The sequence below is a fragment of the Lineus longissimus genome, chromosome 6 (genome assembly GCF_910592395.1).
Source record: "Lineus longissimus chromosome 6, tnLinLong1.2, whole genome shotgun sequence".
NCBI classification, from domain to species: domain Eukaryota; kingdom Metazoa; phylum Nemertea; class Pilidiophora; order Heteronemertea; family Lineidae; genus Lineus; species Lineus longissimus.
In genome coordinates, this window is record NC_088313.1 from 68,458 (window position 1) to 89,501 (window position 21,044).

At 43.9% G+C, this 21,044-nt stretch overlaps 2 protein-coding genes across 8 annotated transcripts; one reads left to right on the top strand and one right to left on the bottom strand.

Annotated features, from left to right (window-relative positions):
- Positions 1–762: 762 nt before the first annotated feature.
- LOC135488999 (enolase 4-like) lies at positions 763–13,457 on the bottom strand. Of its 6 annotated transcripts, none has more exons than XM_064774055.1 (14): positions 13,363–13,457; positions 12,507–12,746; positions 12,078–12,206; positions 11,650–11,840; positions 10,988–11,131; positions 10,695–10,712; positions 9,237–9,405; positions 8,738–8,869; positions 7,116–7,178; positions 5,625–5,786; positions 4,224–4,349; positions 3,527–3,722; positions 2,910–2,977; positions 763–2,568 (listed from the first exon to the last, which is right to left on the bottom strand). In XM_064774055.1, exons 2-14 carry the CDS (start codon positions 12,663–12,665, stop codon positions 2,338–2,340), a joined length of 1,788 nt encoding a protein of 595 aa, XP_064630125.1. In that variant the 5' UTR covers positions 12,666–12,746; positions 13,363–13,457; the 3' UTR covers positions 763–2,337. The 6 variants fall into 6 exon arrangements, with proteins under 6 accessions (XP_064630125.1, XP_064630128.1, XP_064630126.1 ...); XM_064774058.1 differs by having other exon boundaries at positions 13,378–13,440; XM_064774056.1 differs by having other exon boundaries at positions 13,405–13,437.
- A 264-nt stretch (positions 13,458–13,721) lies between these two features.
- Positions 13,722–19,928, top strand: LOC135488998 (uncharacterized). Of its 2 annotated transcripts, none has more exons than XM_064774052.1 (4): positions 13,722–14,061; positions 16,683–16,882; positions 17,695–17,859; positions 18,264–19,928. In XM_064774052.1, exons 1-4 carry the CDS (start codon positions 13,867–13,869, stop codon positions 19,492–19,494), a joined length of 1,791 nt encoding a protein of 596 aa, XP_064630122.1. In that variant the 5' UTR covers positions 13,722–13,866; the 3' UTR covers positions 19,495–19,928. The 2 variants fall into 2 exon arrangements, with proteins under 2 accessions (XP_064630122.1, XP_064630123.1); XM_064774053.1 differs by lacking the exon at positions 13,722–14,061 and adding an exon at positions 15,515–15,791.
- Positions 19,929–21,044: the final 1,116 nt, after the last annotated feature.

Here is a 21,044-nt window from a genome sequence, read left to right on the forward strand (position 1 = left end):
GTCCGGTCACGTGTTTTAGTGTTTTTCTGTTGGATGGATAGCTCGATCCAAGTGAATAATTTACAATACCAGAGTGCTCGGTATGCCTGGAGTGTACTGCTACTGGTGGCCTATGCAGCACAGAGGTTCTTCAATCTCGAGTGATTACCATGGATACAGATGCGCCTACTCTATCCCTATTGCTACTTGTTCAAATGTAAATGTCCGATGTATTTTGTGAAGGGATAGCTCTGACGATTATTTGAGGAAAATACCAGCTTCTCTTGTGCACTTATAGTATACCTATGCATGACTGTATGTCTAGACGACGTTGAAACTTGACCAGATGTATTCTACAAGAGACAAGCTATTCAGAAATGAATAGGTTTGTGTGAGAGTAAGGTACTGCCAAGTCTACAGCCGCTGGAACAGGGGTATGCATGAAATGACGTCGCGTCGTTTTTGGAGTCAGGTAGGCCTGGCCTCCGCACCGGCCGGTAAGACCAGAGTAAATCCGTTTGACCCAAACTCGCACAGTGCCGAAATTAAAATTCAATTTCAGACACTGGAATTGGTAAAATTCCGCCATCTTGGATATCGGCATCCTGAGATTCAGGTGTTTTCAACACTGCGTCACCACCACTTCAAACTCCAAAGTCTTATCCAGGCCTAGTAAGTGCCACCTTCTTTCATAAAATGGCTTGTTTTATAAATAAATAACAAAATATGATCTTTGTAAATAAAACCCGAGATGTTCTGGTGTGTTTTTACGTGAATTTATTGCAAACTATCAATGCAGCGTAGTGCAGCCATCGTGTTCTCGGGCGTAGTGGTGATGCGATAGCCTCTTTGCAATTGTAAAGATTCTTTACATTTCCACATGCGCGGTACTGCTTTTCAAGATGGTGGCAATTTAGCAGTGCTAGAGCCGTTGTTTAGGAACGACATCAGCGCCTCTAGTGTCAAGATTGCCGTTTGACCCTCATCCTCGTTTTGTCACTGACAGGTGCTGCCATCTGAGCTAAGAATATTGAACTATAGACACTTACCTGTAATCAAAACTATGGGTAATGTATGGGCAAATGTAGGCAAATACATGGGTACCCATTTAATAGTTACATGTGGTTCACCTTTGACCAAAAAGTGTAAGGATATGGTTTTCACCAACAGCCATCCCACCAACTATAAGGAAGTTTCTAGAACTTCTAAGAAACTCTGGATTGGTACCTGTTAGCCACAGCTTTAGGAATGGTGTGTGGCCTACTCATACTGTGGGTGTTTTGAGCCTCAAGGCTGATCAACTAGAGGGAGAGAGTCTTGCTCAGGAAGTTACCCTTTTAGCTTTTTAGTTTTCCTTAAGGGTTTGCCTTTGTGCGAATATGTGCATGTATGTAAAAATGCTCAAGAATATGCTTGTTGAATAAATATACCATATCCAGAAAGAATCAAGCCTGAATTTTCTACTCCTTGGCTACAAGGCCTTGGCTATACAAGGCTGCCAGCCATATAACTCCTTTGGTAACAAGTCCCTTTCTCTGAAACTGCCAGGTGAAGGCAAATATATCAGGATAGCAGAAAGTATCGCAGTCGCTGAAGATATGGTTACATGGTTGTTTGCGAGACATTTGGAGGGGATGGCGCTTTGATTGAACTCGTTTACACAGTGGAAAGGCACCCTATATATATCCGTATGTTTCGTTTTAATATTCTTTCAACCAGCTGTCTCAAACACGCATCATTCGCAGTGTGCCATTTCAACACCAATACCTTCATCATACTCATACGACCATCAGAAGCCCCTCCCAGAAAGCATGATACCTCCCAACTCTGGTGCCTCAGAGTCCATTATCTTTTTCATATCACTCAAGTCGAAATCACCAAGCAGGACTTAGTATGCAGAATGCAGATTTTTTAAATTCTGAAATCACTTTACAGGGTAAATGACGGGAACTATTTACATATTTACAAAGTTTACTATCCATTACAATACACCATGCTCACTGGACGGAATACAATACTAGAGTGAATTCTTTGTCATCACTTGGCATACCTATGAGATTAAGTTTGTGCAAGATGCCAGTCTCCAGTCATCAGAGAATGTCGGGCTACTGGTCCCAAAGAAAAATCTGCTGATCTATGGTGGCCGGGCATTTTCGTTGGAAGGTACAGAGTTATGGAATGAGCTACCAATGGGACGAGAACCTCTAAATGGTAGGCCAGACCAGTCTTCTCATTCTAATTGGTTAGATGGCCTGGCTAAGCCAGCAGTGCAGGTACACAGTTCCACTCGCATGAAGGCTACCTTTGCAGGCAGTCATGGGTCTTCCACCAAACACAACTCCCTGAATGGTTCCACGTTTATGATTTGTCCTCTGGTTTCCGCTCGTCAGTTGCTCCCTCTGACACCTGGTCATCTTCAGACGGCGGTGCTGGAAGTTCCAGCTTTGGGAACGTCTGTACTCCCCATTGATCAAGTTGATCCGCCTCTAATAAACATTCCTCGATCTCAACAAGGCGATTCAGTTTGTTCACTCTCTCTCCACGGCAGGGTGCTCCCATTTTAAGAAATTTTGCGCCGAGACCAACAGCCTGAAGAAAAGATAAACATTTATTGCAACTTTCAAAAATTTTTATTCATAAAGTTTGTTTTTGCTGATCAAGGGCAACAGAAAATGCACATATAATTAACTACGGTTCCAGCGCAAGCTTCTCAGTAGTCAGAATTTGAATCAATAAGACAAGGATTTAAAAGCTGCTGAATGATGAGAATACAAGTAATAAGCGTTTCAAATCTTTGTAATATACTTGTTTTGGACAAAGGAATACTTGTTTGAGACCATCTGTCAGATGAAGATGACATGATTAAAACAGTGTATATCGTGTGTATATGTCAGTTTTTACAGACATTTTTATTTGAATGGTTTACTTACGAGATCAGTCAAGAACATATCGGGGCTTTCGCCGAGGCTGCTCGCAAGGATCACTTCATTCTGTGCTTCTGGAAACAAGATGTTACAAATCAATAAGCTGTAACATTGTCCTACATATCGTTTTGAACCACAGAATGCGTAGAACAGGTCATCTTTCTCACTTGGAACGTTGGCTTGCCCTGGCGATGGGCACAAGACACAGGAAAACCCAATGTTATACCTCACATGGCAATCAAAACCTTGGCTTGCCCGGACAATGGGCTCACGACACAGGAAAACCCAATGTTATACCTCACATGGCAATCAAAACCTTGGCTTGCCCGGACAATGGGCACAAGCCACAGGGAATTCCAATGTTATACCTCACATGGCAATCAACATCAAATGTCCAGTCTAAAATCGCAAGTGAAGAGTTCCTCAACTATTGAGACTTCAGGTCTGCCCATCATTTGATGAGGAAAGAACTGATGCATTAGGCACAATGAATCCTGGGACTAAAATCTCTAAAATACCATTGGTTGATTCCAACAATGCATTTACAGATCAAAATCCAATGATTCAGAGTTGCTGAGCTTTATGCCGAGTGTGGCATACAACGCTTTGAAAATGTAACTTACCTTGCATTTTCTTTGTAAGTTCAATAAGATGTGAGACGGACGTCATGGACTCCATTCTCACAATGATTGCACTTGTCTGGAAGTCGACTGGCAACTCGTCATCCTTCAACAAGCCCGGCCGATGGAATACGTAGTCACCAATGATGAGACAGCGCTCCGACACCTTCTCACAGATCTTCATCCATTGTTCCTTATCCTTTAAACGAGAGAGAATTGATTGCTTTCTACAGGGTGACACAAAAATCATCAAAATCATTAAAGCAGAATCATAACAGCAGGTGATACAAGGATTGGCCTAGCTTTTTCTAGTCTGGACATATCACAGGAAGTCAAGGAGTGTTTTCATAGCACAGGAAATCCAGGTGTGGTTTCACATCACAGGAATTCCAGGAGTGTTTTCACAGCAGAGATAACCCAGCAGTGGTTTCACAGTACAAGTATAGATCGTTGCACTTGATTGGGGATAATGTTTACGAAGATGTCGCGTCACGTCACATTACATTACAGTAATGTCAAACCGTCGGAGCTGCAATGCATGGTGACGTGACGACGGCCAACACTATGTAAACGTTGTTCCCAATCAAGTGCATGAATCTATAGTTCAGGTGTGTTTTCACAACACAGGTAGAAGCAATGAACTGTCCTGGTACGGTCCCCAAACAACACCAGACAAACATTTTACAAGTGTTCAACTGACCTGTTTTCTGATTGGATCAATGATACCAATAACGGAGGGATATCTGTTGAGAATCTCCACCCAGAAGTCGACCATGTCATCTGCCATCTTTTGCTGACCAGTAACAGGCTCATATTTGCCCTTCTCCTGCAAGATAAATAAACAGTATGCATTATATTAACTGTCATCACACCACTAACTATCATATGGTAATGCTTCAGAGCCATGCATCAGTCAGGGAGAGGTGCATGGCATGAGCTTTCACAAAGTCTGCTGCATGGCTCCAGTGGATATAACCTCATCAAAACACACCAATACGACCCTAGCCTGTACAAGCTGCGTGTAGGAAGATGTCATGCTTATCCTTGAAGGATGACATGAGGGGCCTACACCAATACGACCCTAGCCTGTACAAGCTGCGTGTAGGAAGATGTCATGCTTATCCTTGAAGGCTGACATGAGGGGCCTACACCAATACGACCCTAGCCTGTACAAGCTGCGTGTAGGAAGATGTCATGCCTATCCTTGAAGGATGACATGAGGGGCCTACACCAATACGACCCTAGCCTGTACAAGCTGCGAGTAGGAAGATGTCATGCTTATCCTTGAAGGATGACATGAGGGGCCTTTCTTACCCTTGAACAAGTTTACTGAGGAGAAGACCCAAATTCACAATGTTTGGTTTACATTCAAACAAACGACAGAGAAGCTGAGAGAAGGCGAGAGTTTAAATGAAGCCAACCAATACTGTCCCAAAGTGTTCTAGGCCGACTGTTCTAACTGGTTTAGTCCTAAAGCTACTATTGTAAATAATGAAGGAGACAATGCTTAGTTGATCTGACACTGGCATTCAAACCCAAAGCTGATTGAGCAAGTGGTATGTGGGTCTGACACTGGCATTCAAACCCAAAGCTGATTGAGCAAGTGGTATGTGGGTCTGACACTGGCATTCAAACCCAAAGCTGATTGAGCAAGTGGTATGTGGGTCTGACACTGGCATTCAAACCCAATGCTGATTGAGCAAGTGGTATGTGGGTCTGACACTGGCATTCAAACCCAAAGCTGATTGAGCAAGTGGTATGTGGGTCTGACACTGGCATTCAAACCCAATGCTGATTGAGCAAGTGGTATGTGGGTCTGACACTGGCATTCAAACCCAAAGCTGATTGAGCAAGTGGTATGTGGGTCTGACACTGGCATTCAAACCCAAAGCTGATTGAGCAAGTGGTATGTGGGTCTGACACTGGCATTCAAACCCAAAGCTGATTGAGCAAGTGGTATGTGGGTCTGACACTGGCATTCAAACCCAAAGCTGATTGAGCAAGTGGTATGTGGGTCTGACACTGGCATTCAAACCCAAAGCTGATTGAGCAAGTGGTATGTGGGTCTGACATGTAGTAACAGGTGAGAGGCAAGACTTACGTAATCGAATATTTCGTGGCCAGCTAGGTTGAGGACAATGTTGAACTCGCCGTCAATAAAGTTGAGCTCTCGCCAGGCATCTTGGATAAGATCCATACCCTGCTCTGGGCGGTCGAACGTGGGGCAAATAGCACCACTGTCACTCACATTCCGCAATCCAGCCTGCAAAGATGAGTGTTAGAAAAATTTATAATTATAACTATAATTATTATTTCATTTATTTATTTATCAAAACCTCCTGATAAGGAGAATAGAGGATTTACATTTACATTCATTGCTGATAAAACATTTACAATCATATTTACATTAGCTCAGTTTGTACACTGATCCATCTCATGTTAATAACAACACCTACACACTATACAATAAGAGTATAATAAGAGTGACAAGAACAGTTACATCAGGGTGCCAATAAGGCAATTAAGCTTATGATCTATTTCAAGGTACCTGAGCACTTCTATTGGACTATACCACTTTGGGACAGTCAAGGGGAACAGGTGGTCATTATGAAATAGACCGAGGGAAACATTTCATTAAAACTTCATTTGAGTTCATTCATAAACTTCACTGCTTCCACCCTCAGAAGAAGTAGTAGAGCCCATGAACTGGGTAAACTTGTCAATAGCACTCATAATGAGAGATTAGCCACGGACAGTTGGCTTATGTCATAATTGACTCGGCTGAATAAATTAAGGACAGAATTTTGAGGCAAAACTGCCAAATCAATGATGTTTTCAGGACATTTTTGGGCTCTTTCCAAATGTTAGATAATGTTTTCACTATTTTCACTTCTTGTGGAAACTCTTGAAATGCAAAACCCCCACTATTTACCTTTCTTTTTGTGGTTTGAAGCAAGACAAAAGAAATTAATTAGGCCAATTTCAATTCATTTTTTCACCATTATGAATGTTTTGGGCCAAGGTGTCAGCCATGCAAGTTGCATAACCAACAATTCTTTTGCGTCACCTCTGAATTGTGTAAATCTGCATTAGTGTTTTATGATGAACAGAAGGAGAGTCTCTGTGTGCGACACGAAGTAATCACATTGTACAAATGTCTCTTTGTGATAATGCCACTACAGAAATCATAAGTTGATGAAACAAAATGTGGTGTTGAGGTCACATGGAAAACAAATGAAAACTGACATCTATTCTGAACCACGCCAAATGTCTCGTAAAAACATAAGATAACGCCACATCACTCTCATCACCATCTTCTCGCGATCGGCCGTTCTCAACGGTTTTCCATTCTGTGGCTGGCAGCGAATTAGAAAACACATCAAGTCATGAACCGCCAAGGTCATTGTTTTGTGAAAAGATGACCTCATCTTCTCTACTTCCATCAAAGAGATGACTCTCAATCCGGACATCTCATCGTGTTTTTACCGCACAACAACATCTCATTGACCAGCTTTACCATATCATAGCAATCCTATGTATTGTCAAATGAGCCATTTTTAGAATGTGAGCGTGGCTTGTTGTTATAACTTACCCCCGCCTTGGCTGAGAGGTTCTTCTGTACCGTGTTGTAGATATTCCTGATATTCTTCACACTCTGAAACGGACAAATGATCAGGGCATTGAAGGGTGGTTGAAGTGCATGACTCACCATCAGAAAGGGGCTGGGTGCTAAAGTAAAAAGTAGGAAAATAATGTGAATTTTACGGTAAAATTACGCATTGATATTACTGAGATACCAAAGATTTCACATTTCCTGTGGTTAGATGGACACTTTAGTTCTTTACCCAAGTTATATTCAAGAACAGAGTCAAAATTGGTAATTAGTAACTTCAAAATCTGACAATTCTGCCACAAATCAACTGAAGGCCTTTATTCAGTCAGCCAAGACTAGTGACATAATCTAAATTGCTTATAGTAGCTGTTATGATGGCCATTATGAGGTGTTTTGAGCAGCTTAACAACAACAGATCTAATCCATTTCTTACATCAACCCCCGGCATTGTTGTCCAACTGTCATGAATGGGGGATTACTCTTTCCTAATGAACCACTTCCCCCTCTGACTTCATGAAACTGATCTGCCCGAGCACACTGTTCATGGGAGTAATTGTCACAATTGACTGATTATAATTCAAGCAGTCTAGTTTTGGACAGGTCTTTTGACTTCATGGAATTATGCGTAAAACCGATGCCAATAAACTAAATTGGCATCCAAAATAAACAAACAGAGAAGAAGAAGTCTTCATCTCCGATGTGAGACAGGTAGAGGAGCTCCTCGCTTCCTTGTATCAGATTCAAGCAGCACAGATATGAGGAGGGGAGAAGGGAACCTTTTGGGATCAGCCAGCATCTTTCTGACAGACAGTGGCGTTTTCACAGGACTCAGAATAGACATCACCCTTTTCTCCTCATATGAGCCAGAGTAGGAAGTGGGTGTCACTGCTTGAGCTGCACCAGGGCAGAGTGGCCATGGGTGTCACTGCTTGAGCTGCACCTGGGCAGAGTGGCCATGGGTGTCACTGCTTGAGCTGCACCTGGGCAGAGTGGCCATGGGTGTCACTGCTTGAGCTGCACCTTGGCAGAGTGGCCATGGGTGTCACTGCTTGAGCTGCACCTCGGCAGAGTGGCCATGGGTGTCACTGCTTGAGCTGCACCTGGGCAGAGTGGCCATGGGTGTCACTGCTTGAGCTGCACCTGGGCAGTGTGGCCATGGGTGTCACTGCTTGAGCTGCACCTGGGCAGAGTGGCCATGGGTGTCACTGCTTGAGCTGCACCTGGGCAGAGTGGCCATGGGTGTCACTGCTTGAGCTGCACCTGGGCAGTGTGGCCATGGGTGTCACTGCTTGAGCTGCACCTGGGCAGAGTGGCCATGGGTGTCACTGCTTGAGCTGCACCAGGGCAGAGTGGCCATGGGTGTCACTGCTTGAGCTGCACCTGGGCAGAGTGGCCATGGGTGTCACTGCTTGAGCTGCACCAGGGCAGAGTGGCCATGGGTGTCACTGCTTGAGCTGCACCAGGGCAGTGTGGCCATGGGTGTCACTGCTTGAGCTGCACCTGGGCAGAGTGGCCATGGGTGTCACTGCTTGAGCTGCACCTGGGCAGAGTGGCCATGGGTGTCACTGCTTGAGCGGCACCAGAGTGGCCATGTTGCCTACCTCTTTCATCGTCATGACGCCAGGTTTAGGGACGACCATATATTCTTTAACACAGTTCTGCTTTCCAAGGGCGACCTTCCCGCTCTGCAGAATGGTTACCATTGGTAACGGTAATCTGTATTTCTCAGTTGACTGGAATGATAATATGGGTGGTGTTACTTATCATTGAAACGATACAAAAGAAAAGATTGGCATTGTAAGACTTTAGGTGGAAGCTTCAAAATTTATCATCATCGTCATCATCTGGCATGGTGTCTTCTCTCTTGTGTATTTTGCCAATTTGATTATTTAACATCTTTTGATAATTGAAAGAGACGATGCTAATTACTTGCATAATGCAGCTGGATATCAACAATACAACTGAGTGAATGGCGATCATATCACCTGGCCATGGCAATCTTTGCGGGCGGTCACATATTTTGGCCAGAGTCGAAGGGCCTTGTTTGATCAAAGTGAGTTAGACCAAATCATTTGTTCACTTCTTCCACAAACCACCTACCTCTGTTCTTCTGAGTGACACAATGTGTTCATACAGCTGTACTCTCTTGACGGCCGCCCCTGCCAAGCAGACACACGTGGAGACGGCTGCCACCGCATTACATCCAGGGTAGAGCTTCTCCAGGGGTTCCTCAGGTATGATTACAATGGCTGGAGCTTTTCCCTTTCCCCTGAAACATTACAACCAAGATTTGAATATAACCAATACAGATAATGTTCTCACCTGAAAGCCACTTCCAAAGATTTGATGTCTCTCAACTTTGCAATGAACAACTGTGATATCCTGGCTTTTCAAAGACTTCATCTTAAACCTCGAGACATCAACATATTGGACCCACCATACAAAATGGGCAGATCCCGGATCCAGCAAAAAAAAGGGCTGCTCTAGAAGTTCACACTCAAAATCTGTGTCATTTTCAAATGGGAGGGGGGGTGCATTATTATTTCTTCTGAATTTGCCGCTCTGTACAATATGCCGGGGTGGCGCAGGAGAATATTTCATAGAGATCATAAAGAGTTTGTATTGTACAGGGTGCTCTCCCAATTCCGAGATTCAGACAATGCAAGCCCACCACCATAGTTTTAAGGTGAAAGTTATGCCAACCTATCACCATAGTTTCCCTATCATTTTGTTAACAGCTCTGCCTCAAGGAATGTGACTCACCACTTGTGGCTACCATAAACCATGGAACATAAAGGTTCCATGTCAAATGGTACCATTATTGCGTCCACAAAACAATCCACAGATTATAGAAGATGGTTGACATCACCATTGTATGTGCTGCACAGGCAAAATATGACAAAGAGACATCAGTGCAAACATGCTGGGACAAGAGGGACGACCACTGAGAAGTTATTCGCGAGGCTGGACAGGGACAGAGCAGGTTAAAGGGAGATATGAGGTAGGAGCCAGGAGGCCAGAGAAGGTTACACTAAGTCCCCAATAGGAGTCTAAACTATTCATGTCTATACCAGCGTCCAATGTCAAACCCGACCATGTTCCCGAATCATGCATGTACCACCAATGTCAGCCCCTAGCTGCTGCCTAAAGTCCCCCTTTAACTTATGATATATGCTATATACAAGAGAGGGATGGGGGTCTAATGATATTGGGCATTTTCGGCAAGGTGAAAGATGGGCTTGAACTTGCTGGAGGGGTCCATGCAGGCACAAGATGGTCCTACTAAAGAGAGAGTGTCATGTCTTCATGCGCTACCTACTGACGTTTACCACTCCATGCACTACTTAACCTGTGTATAATATCATATCATTTTTATGTGACATTGATGTACATTAATGTATAATGTACAGTCACTTTTTATCATCAGATGGCAAGCTGATTATGTCACACTGACAAAAGATCTTTGCTTTGTTGTTAAAAATCACCAATTAGTGTTCTATGGAAGGAAGAGACTAGGTGCTGATCTGACAGGGTTAGAGGATAAATGCATCGCCTTACCTCGCCTGCTTGCCTCCTCTGTTAGGGTGATCATGCAGAAAAGTGATGTGAAACCAGTTATTTAAATTTGTGCAATTACTCTAAAAACACAATCAGTGAAGCCTATGCCTCGGGTCTTGTGGGTTATGGTCCACATAGCACACAGGAAGTGTCATGCCCAAGTGTCTTGCCGGATACTCCTCATCTTGGCACACTGTAAATGTTTTGCCCAGGATCTTAACACAATAAAATATCTTTCTTACGAAACAAAATCTAATCAGACCGAATTGATTTCTGCACGACTCGTGACTTACTTGGGGGACTTGGGTGCTTTCTTGTCCTTCTCTGGTGTGGGTGCCGGGGCTTGTTGTACAACCTCGTCCCCACCCTCACCGGCGTTCTCCTTCTCTTCAACCTCCCTCTTCTCCTCATCTTTACGCATTTGATCAAAGAAACCACTGTCAAGAGAAATACATGTTGTACATCACTTCAAGTCCACTCGATGTCAGTTCACATAAAATAGCATCATAAGACGCAAAAACCATGATTCAACAAAGGCAAACGAAATATTGTACAAATTCCCAGCAAAACTGATATCAATGTTTTGGCCATCAACTGCTTTCTAATGTTGTATTGTCCGCACACTGCGCCAGGCGACCGATGAAAACCAGGTAGCTACCATTGGCTGCATGCTATTCGACACACACTGTAGAGAGCCAATAATTAATTCTAAAATACCTTGATATCGCCATTATTATGTCAAAGGGAAACTCCACTTGCCTCGTCTTGAATGCAGAGGGTCTTGGCGATTCCTGGAACCCGGGTTATGATCAATATTCTTGCCCACTGATGAGGAGGCACTTTGATATTGAAACTGAACCCTCAGTGTCATGTCCAATTTGTTGATAACATGACATCATTGATTGGCTGATGAGCCATGCTGTGCCAAACCAGAGGTAATAGTAATGCAACTCACTAAACGACTTCATCAACAGCTGCCTGATCGAGAGGATCCAACTCTTTCATCTTATCTGTGAATTCTCCATTTATGTAGTCAATAGCTGCTGTGACAAACTCTTGTCTCTCAGTATCTTCTGTGTCTCGGTCCTCAGGTTTGCCACTTTCAGGTATTCTGTTCACACTGGAGGATATTGATGATGCCAGGCACTGAAAATGAGGCATTTCTATAGATGGACATAAGGTTTGCCAAAAATTGGATCTTCTTGAGCAGGCCCCAATTAAGTTTTGTCACTGATGCTGACAATTTGGCATTATCTCCTTCAATTAAGTCCATTGACTGTACTTTAAAGGGAATTTCCTAAGAGCAATACAAAGCCCTTCCCGCGCATCAGTCCGTATCAAAGCTAACCTCAGTTGCATTCTCAGCACATTTCTGTACTTTACCTTTTCGAAATTTTTGACGAGGCAGTATACTTGAGTTTGGATGGTTGGCTGACCTTTGCTATCTAATGCCTCTCTTGCCTTTAGTCTAGTGATTACTGGAGCTTTGGAAAATGTCTCAAAGTAGTTGCTCTGAAATACAAAACTGTCAAGTAAAATTCCTTGTTTGATAAAAATTTTCAGGAATAGAATAAGTGATTCTTACCTTTTATCCATTTTTTCCATTTTTTCCTCTCAGTTAGACAGTTATAACAGGAAAGCAGATACTGATGAGGAAGAGAAAAAGGGTTAGCAGTCTCATGCACCAGAAGTCTGAAAGGAAGTTAACTCTTACCATATCAACTGATGCTTTATCTTCAATCAGAGGGAAGGTGAGGCCACAGTTTGTCTCCGAGTGAAAAGGTTCTCATTGGTCAAGAATGCAGTACTTACCAAGTGACCATAGACGTCATGTGGGTCGTCATAAAACATGGCATTCATGATCTCCTCCATCTTCTCTGGCACGCCATTCTCCTTATAATAATGAACCGCTCGCTGTTTCAGCTCAAACAGTGCTCGTGCCTCTCTCGAGGCATTACGACTGGACATCATATTCCTGGAAATGTCTAGAAACAGCTGATATCTCCAAATTGAACAGGAATCTGATGATATCTTCTTGCTTTATGTTTAATGCTGTATGGAATAAAAAAGGAAGCAATCGTCAATGATAATAAAGGAAGTGACTGTGTGCTGCAGCTTTACAGTGAGACAATACTTCACGTAGGTACTGCACTTGAAGAAGGAAGAATAAAGAGAAGATCCTGTGGTAGTCAAGTGAACCGTTTGTTTCAGGTAAAACGCATGACTGCGCTCAAACAAACTTCTCCCAAAAAGTCCATTGTCACCACATTATAGGCTAAATATAGTAAATCATCATCATCATGCATCGCAAGCACGTCATTTCCACTGGAAATGTTGCAATAATACGTCTCTTACGATTACAAGATGACATAAAAAGTCTAATGTGCAGGACTGAGGGATCATGTGATTGAGTGATTCATTTGACAGCTAGAAGTCAAGAGAAGAGCAGTAGGCCAAGTTTAGTCAGGCCTGTATTAATTTTTAAAGGGACAACTGTCATAAATCAGACCCAGACCCAGAATTGGCCTTGAAATGATCCCCGACTGACAGTTTTCTTCTTCTTCTTCTTGTAAATTTTACTCGGGTAGGACACCAATAGTTTATAAATACCGAGGGGTAGAGTGAGATGTCTTAGGGCCTATACCGAACTAGACTATGGCAAAATTACATTATGATATCATACGATAAACACAAGACTGGAAATGCAGACCATGCATGCCATGTCCACCATATTGAAACGTTGCTATGCAAATGAATTGTGGGAAAAATATGCAGGGGGCGTGGTACTTTCGTCAGTTTAATATACTTTGCACAGGAATACGTACATTTTCGTCACCTAATTATACTATTTCCTCAAGGATTATATTCAAAATGGTCGGTAATAGTCAAAGCGACTCATGAAAGTGTGCCGGATTGGTAGGAGAAGGGAATGAAGGTGTCACATTTCTTGATGACGATACTACCCCAACCACCTGCCAAGGCGTCCCCTATTTACGCCGCTAGGCGACGCTGCAAAAACCGGAAGTAAGCGAAGTCAAGGAAGCTTTCTGTGGAATGAAGAAGTCAATTTTCATCCAAAGAAATACTTTGTATTCAATAATTTAGGCATGCGATACAACAATTATGCCATAACTTTGTAGTGTGTTGTTTGATTGAACAAAAATAACCCGTAATGGAAGAAAAGAGAGGCCCCAGAGGGGGGCTTGGAGCAGTTCCTCCAAATCCAAAGTCTCGACCAAGAAAAATGCGACAGTTGCTGGACAAGAAAATCGCCCCTGATGAGTTTATGGCTGCAGCAATTGGGGACGTTGAATGGTTGAAACAAAGCCTCAAGGAAAGAAACAAAGAAATCACGTATGATGAAAATGTAAGCGACCTCTCGTCACGTATTTTCAATTTTGCACTATTGGCATTTGGGCCTTTTGCTTTGCAATTGGTGGGTTGGGCCTGGGGTCTATCAAACAGCTACTTCATAAGTTCCAGGCTTCCACTGTTAGTGTGATCCTGGCTTTTATCTAGAGAGGGAAACAAGACTGGTCACTGGTGACAGCCAAAATAAACTTCGTGAAACCTGTCTATCACCAGTACAGCAAGTACTTGGCATGACACATGACAGTGAAACATGACAGGACTTGTGAAAGTGTGTCATAATCCACCATTCATGACACATGACAGTGAAACATGACAGGACTTGTGAAAGTGTGTCATAATCCACCATTCATGACACATGACAGTGAAACATGACAGGACTTGTGAAAGTGTGTCATAATCCACCATTCATGACACATGACAGTGAAACATGACAGGACTTGTGAAAGTGTGTCATAATCCACCATTCATGACATTGACAGGGGGCTGATGTAAGAAAAGGATTAGCCCTGCTTGCTCCTTACACATCTCACAATGGCCATCATTCGTCACAGCTATTTAGCCATTTTAACTATCATGTCACTAGTCTTGGCTGACTGTCTGAATGTAGGCCTTGATTACTCATTTTGACACTGTTCTTGCAATAGATGTGAAATCATTTTTTCACCATTTTTGGGAAGGAAGGCACAGCAATTCCACTAGCCGGAGTATAATTTCATTATAAAATTCCCATTATTTCTCCTAGTTTGACATGTTTGAAGGGTTTGAAGCAAGATAAATAAAACTTATATTGGTCAAAGTCAGTCCATTGTTTGACCATTAATCAGTGACTTGGGCCTTGGTGCTATTCATGCTATTTTTAGAATTTCTCCTGTTTTTTAGTACTTTATCACAACCAAAAGATTGTCGCTCAAAAGCACCCAGTGCCTTTCCTCTTGTTAGACAATAGATGTTCTTGGATTATACATACAATAACAATCAACTTGACCCACAAGCTCACTCCCATTTGGAAGGTGAATGAAATGTAATGTTGATTGGTTATTGGTATGATGTAACCTTTCACCAAGGGTATTGACTTATTGTGTTGTAATGTTGATTGGTTATTGGTATGATGTAACCTTTCACCAAGGGTATTGACTTATTGTGTTGGACCGCAAACTAATTGCTGCCACCTTTTGGCAATATACATTTGTATCATATGTATTCCCTCATTTCCTGTGACAGAAACATTCTCTAAATTTAAATAAGAGTTCTGATGCACTCGTCAAACGTTTATTGATATTTAGAATTATCCAGCCAAGCGATTCCCCCCCAAGAGCACACACTGCCAACTGAACCATATGGTTTATAAACATGTTATTCATGTTCCATTGCTTTTAAATCAATATCATATTTCATTGAATAGGCTGAAGCACATCTATCATTCTGCCATTGTCATTGTCTGGTTTAGTGGCTTGAATGTGATCTATTATACTAGCATACAGAGCAAGGTGGTCTCTACGATAGCACCGGCTCGTAACTAATGTCAACTAACACACTTTGCACAGTGTGTGTTGGAAAGAATGGTCATGAGAATCTGAAATGCCTCTCAAAAAGGATAAGCTCCTCTCACAGAGAAAGGATAACTCAAAATCATCTTCAGCTGCGAGTGAATCTGAGTTGGATAAGCCACTGTTTTTAGGAACTGGTGGCAGTTTTGGTTTGAGCATTGACAGTGTTTGGGGACGGGTAAGTTAAGCTGTCTCGTGTTGTGTCTCCATTTTCTCTTACTAAAACGTCAGGTGATACCGTGTATTTTAAGCTGTACGTCTGGATATCATTGCATCTATTGAAGGTGGTGGATCGCTTGAGGAAATTAGCGTGGTGGGGTTTATCATACAACATGCTTTGGAGATGGTGTCAGTTTACTTCACTATTCTTTTGATACCTGGTCCCCGGACACAAACAGAAAGTCTCCATGTTTACTGTCTTACTGCAGTTTCTATTGATGGGTTTTCAGTGTTCGGGTGCAGAAAATGTGCAAAAATCTGGCTGATCGAGGTGTGGCCAGTTGGAGATGCACTTTGTTTTAATAATGAGGTCACCGTCATGCAGGTCAGTTTGCTCATGGAGGGTACATGTACATAATAACCACAGTTAAGTGCTCATTGCAGGGGCTAACTGTGATCCATCTGCATGGACGCTTAGACTGTCTGAGACTGCTCTAACTCTAATCCTATTCAATCTTGATGTCTTGCAGGGTCTAGCCCCCATCCACCTGGCTGCACTGCATGGACGCTTGGACTGTCTCAGACTGCTCTAACTCTAATCCTATTCAATCTTGATGTCTTGCAGGGTCTAGCCCCCATCCATCTGGCTGCACTGCATGGACGCTTGGACTGTCTGAGACTGCTCTAACTCTAATCCTATTCAATCTTGATGTCTTGCAGGGTCTAGCCCCCATCCACCTGGCTGCACTGCATGGACGCTTGGACTGTCTGAGACTGCTCTAACTCTAATCCTATTCAATCTTGATGTCTTGCAGGGTCTAGCCCCCATCCACCTGGCTGCACTGCATGGACGCTTGGACTGTCTGAGACTGCTCTAACTCTTATCCTATTCAATCTTGATGTCTTGCAGGGTCTAGCCCCCATCCACCTGGCTGCACTGCATGGACGCTTGGACTGTCTCAGACTGCTCATCGAGAAGCACAAAGTGGATGTGAACCTTGTTAGCGGGACGGGCTGGCGGCCGATCCACTTGGCGATCAGTAACCAAACTGGCAAGAGGTCACTGCAATGTCTTGTTTACCTTTTGGAGCATGGAGCAGATGCCTCTGTGTAAGTACATGTATTGCATCAGTCACTCTAGTTTAAAGAGGCTGTTCCTGACTAAGCCTGTCCTGTTATCAGACACAGAGGCTGGAGTATTGCATCGGTCATTCTAGTTTAAAGAGGCTGTTCCTGACCAAGCCTGTCCTGTTATCAGACACAGAGGCTGGAGTATTGCATCAGTCACTCTGCTTTAAAGAGGCTGTTCCTGACCAAGCCTGTCCTGGTATCATACACAGAGGCTGGAGTATTGCATCATTCACTCTACTTTAAAGAGGCTGTTCCTGACCAAGCCTGTCCTGTTATCAGACACAGAGGCTGGAGTATTGCATCAGTCACTCTACTTTAAAGAGGCTGTTCCTGACCAAGCCTGTCCTGGTATCATACACAGAGGCTGGAGTATTGCATCAGTTACTCTAGTTTAAAGAGGCTGTTCCTGACCAAGCCTGTCCTGGTATCATACACAGAGGCTGCAGTATTGCATCAGTCACTCTAGTTTAAAGAGGCTGTTCCTGACCAAGCCTGTCCTGTTATCAGACACAGAGGCTGGAGTATTGCATCAGTCACTCTAGTTTAAAGAGGCTGTTCCTGACCAAGCCTGTCCTGTTATCAGACACAGAGGCTGGAGGAGCAGCCTTGGTTGTATGTCTCATTTGAAGGACAGACCATAAGATACAGGTCAGGTGTCCTGCTCAAGGACATACAGATGATACAACGGTGATCCTTGTTATTATTTGGGTGGCACTAGTCTACTACTATGTATACCTCTTAATGAGCATGTGATATCTGTCTCATATCGATTACGGCCTGATTTTTTTCAGGACGAATGAAGATGGTGTTACGCCGGTCCACCAAGCAGCGAGCGAGGGCCACGTCCAGTGTCTCAAGCTGCTCATTGATGTAAAGGCTAAGATAGATGCCAGGGATCGTAGAGGACATCTCCCCATCGACCTTGCCAAGTTATGGGGGCATAGGAAGTGTGCGAGGTAAATATGGGTGCTGGTCAGGTCCGAGGCGGCTGGTCACTTCTGTTAGGAAATGCCATATGATTGCCAAGTAGATCCTGGCAGACAAAAGATCAGAAATCCTTCTTTACATTCGTCAGACAAAATCAGTGCAACTGGAATCACTTCAGTTTTTGGTACTCGCTAGATAGAAGAAGCTGAGGGTGGTGAGGTGTCTTGCTCAACGCCCTCATGCAACTCATCCTCATTTGAAACAGTTGGAGCAAAGTTTCCAGATTTTATATCCAGTTATGCATGTGCATGAATAAGTATCGTGGCAGTGTCTGATATGCACTGTTACTAGATATAAACTCTGCCGCACTATTTCAGAGGAGTATTGCCATATTGTATCTCGAGTTTCTACAAATGTCTCATTTCTCTTCCAGAATCCTGGCGACTGAGAAGTGGCATCTGGACAAAGACTTCATCAGTAGAGAGATGCGTGAGCTGAAGAAGACCAAGATGCAGGCAGCACTACAGGAACTAGAAGACTTTGATAAGGAAGATGATGAACAGTTCTACGGTCAAACTGCCTTTAACGACTGGTTGACTGATCACGGGATACAAACACAGGGTTCCAACACGCCCAAACCAAAACCACCACGGCAGAGGAAGAAAGAAGCAGCCAAACCACCCGAGAAAAAGCCAGAAAAGATTTCAGAGCGAGTTGAGAATAAACCTGCAGAAAAGCGGCCTGTTGTTCTTGGTGGTCGACTACAACCAATAAAAGAGTCACTGTATAAGCCAAATAGTGTGTCATCTGGGCAGAGTGACATCAAGCAGCAGGAGCCACATCTGGTGCCGGAGAAACGGGTCCAGGTGGTCTCGCATGAGAGTGAGGAGGATGGCACACATGGCCACAGCAGCAGGTCGCCGTCAACGATGGCAAGCTCAAGTCCCGAGCGAGCGTTCTACGGGGACTTGAAGATGATGAAGGAGATATCACCCCATCAGGAGCTACTCTACAGCACCGAGCCTCAGGAAACACACGAGGCAGCTTGGTATAATGAGAAGCCATGGAACAAATCCACCAAAGTCAAGGAAACATTTCATGAGTATCTGCCCCTACTGCCTGATGTCTACCCGCGGGATAACTTCACCATGATGCCACATAAACATGCCACACCACATGAGCTGAACATCTGGAAAAGTCCCAAAGTCTTTGTCACTAATGAATCGGAGCAAATAAAGCGCGCAGACGCGGAGGTGAATATCAAAAAGAAATTAGATGAAATGCAAATATCCCCGGAGGCACAAGAGGTTATTCTTAACCCAAATGGTGTTGATCGCCCAGTTCTGTTTAAATGTCAAAATATCATTGACGTGCCAACCAAGAAAAGGGTGTCCGAGTCAGCGATACCAAAGACTGAGGCTGCCCTTCACTTGTCGAGTGATTTGAGGTCAGAGCTTGTCCGAAGGGCGCTGCTGGTTGAATTAGAGAAGAGAGCGCCCTCTAAAATATCTGTGGAGAGTTTCAGCTCTAACGGGAATAGAGAGGTGTTACCACCCAGGGAACGACTGCTCAAGGCATTTTCAAACTTCACCAAGCCAACATATTACCCGAATATCAATGGAGAGCAGTTTGATATCAACTTGGGACAAGTGAAAGCAGTGTGAGATGATGGGCTGTGTCTATCAGAGGGTGAATTGATACATTGACACTCAAACACCCCAGACATCTGTTGAAGTAAATATGTTCCCTGGTGTCTATCTCGATTCTTTTGTTGGAGAGATATATTGATTCTTACTTGTATTTTCTACTGCTGGTGCCTTCCAATTTTACCAAAAATGAAAACGAATATTTCTACCAACTTTGTAACTGGTTTGATGTCAATGTCTGCTTGCACTGTTGTGAAAGCACATAATAGTTGGATAACAACTAACTGGTTTGATTTGTGACCTGCACATTGTGACAGTTGAATGTTGATATATTTTTGACTCTGGATTATAACTATATTTCTATCAACCCGATATGTTCTTAGGACTCCTCTATGAACTCTGTAAATAACATTATTTCTGGGAATAAATCTGACATTCTACCTCAAACAGAATTAACGGTCTTTCTTGTTGATTGCTGAAGGGAGAGCACAGACATCATTCGAACAGGGTGTTGTGAAGAACATTGCTACCTGTCGTGAGGCAAACCCCATTGTCTCTTGGGATATGAACTGATAACCAACCACATCCTCCCCCACCACCCAGTCTGTCCTCTGTTTGAAGCAAAGTGTAAAACAACCTGATGGGAGGATTCAGACACCAAGGTGAAACTTGTGGGAAAGAGGCAAACCTGGAGACTATAGCCTAATGTTGTTCCCACTGGTCAATGACCTGGCTCAAGGACTAGGATGACCAGGCCAAACAAAAAATTGTGTCCTTACGCTGCAGGATTGTGCCCTTGGTGAAGGTGCTACAGGCATCTTTTAGAATTGTCTGAACAAGACCGTTCTGAAAGATCGAAATTTGACCAGGATTTCTGGCCGCCAGATGGGTACATGTATTAAATCCTTGAATTGATAGAGAAAATAAAGCTGGAACTTCATGCATTGTATACATGCAAGCATTGTAGGCGAATCAATAAAAGCAATGTAATGTTTAGAACTGACCTATTTAAAGCAACTGGGAGGCAACCTCAGCCGCTGGGAGGCAACCTCGGCCGCCCATCACACTGGGAGGCAACCTCGGCCGCCCATCACACTGGGAGGCAACCTCGGCCGCCCATCACACTGGGAGGCAAGCTCAGCCGCCCATCACACTGGGAGGCAAGCTCAGCCCCCCATCACACTGGGAGGCAAGCTCAGCCGCCCATCACACTGGGAGGCAACCTCAGCCGCCCATCACACTGGGAGGCAAGCTCAGCCGCCCATCACACTGGGAGGCAACCTCGGCCGCCCATCACACTGGGAGGCAACCTCAGCCGCCCATCACACTGGGAGGCAAGCTCAGCCCCCCATCACACTGGGAGGCAACCTCAGCCCCCCATCACACTGGGAGGCAAGCTTAGCCGCCCATCACACTGGGAGGCAAGCTCAGCCGCCCATCATACTGGGAGGCAACCTCGGCCGCCCATCATACTGGGATCAAAAGGGAATCAAACTTGGGACCTCGGAGGTTTCCATTGTGCTTTTCTCACAGCCAATGGCATTGTTTTGGTCATAGAGTATATTTGC

What these genes read in the sequence shown, in the direction of transcription:
- LOC135488999 (XM_064774055.1), bottom strand. Translation starts at nt 12,665, where the DNA reads ATGATGTCCAGTCGTAATGCCTCGAGAGAGGCACGAGCACTGTTTGAG. An exon ending in TTGATCCAATCAGAAAACAG is followed by an intron (nt 3,723 to 4,223) that starts GTCAGTTGAACA and finishes TCTCGTTTAAAG; the next exon opens with GATAAGGAACAATGGATGAA. An exon ending in ACTTACAAAGAAAATGCAAG is followed by an intron (nt 2,978 to 3,526) that starts GTAAGTTACATT and finishes TCTTGTTTCCAG; the next exon opens with AAGCACAGAATGAAGTGATC.
- LOC135488998 (XM_064774052.1), top strand. Translation starts at nt 13,867, where the DNA reads ATGGAAGAAAAGAGAGGCCCCAGAGGGGGGCTTGGAGCAGTTCCTCCA. An exon ending in AAATCACGTATGATGAAAAT is followed by an intron (nt 14,062 to 16,682) that starts GTAAGCGACCTC and finishes GATGTCTTGCAG; the next exon opens with GGTCTAGCCCCCATCCACCT. An exon ending in GGGCATAGGAAGTGTGCGAG is followed by an intron (nt 17,860 to 18,263) that starts GTAAATATGGGT and finishes TTTCTCTTCCAG; the next exon opens with AATCCTGGCGACTGAGAAGT.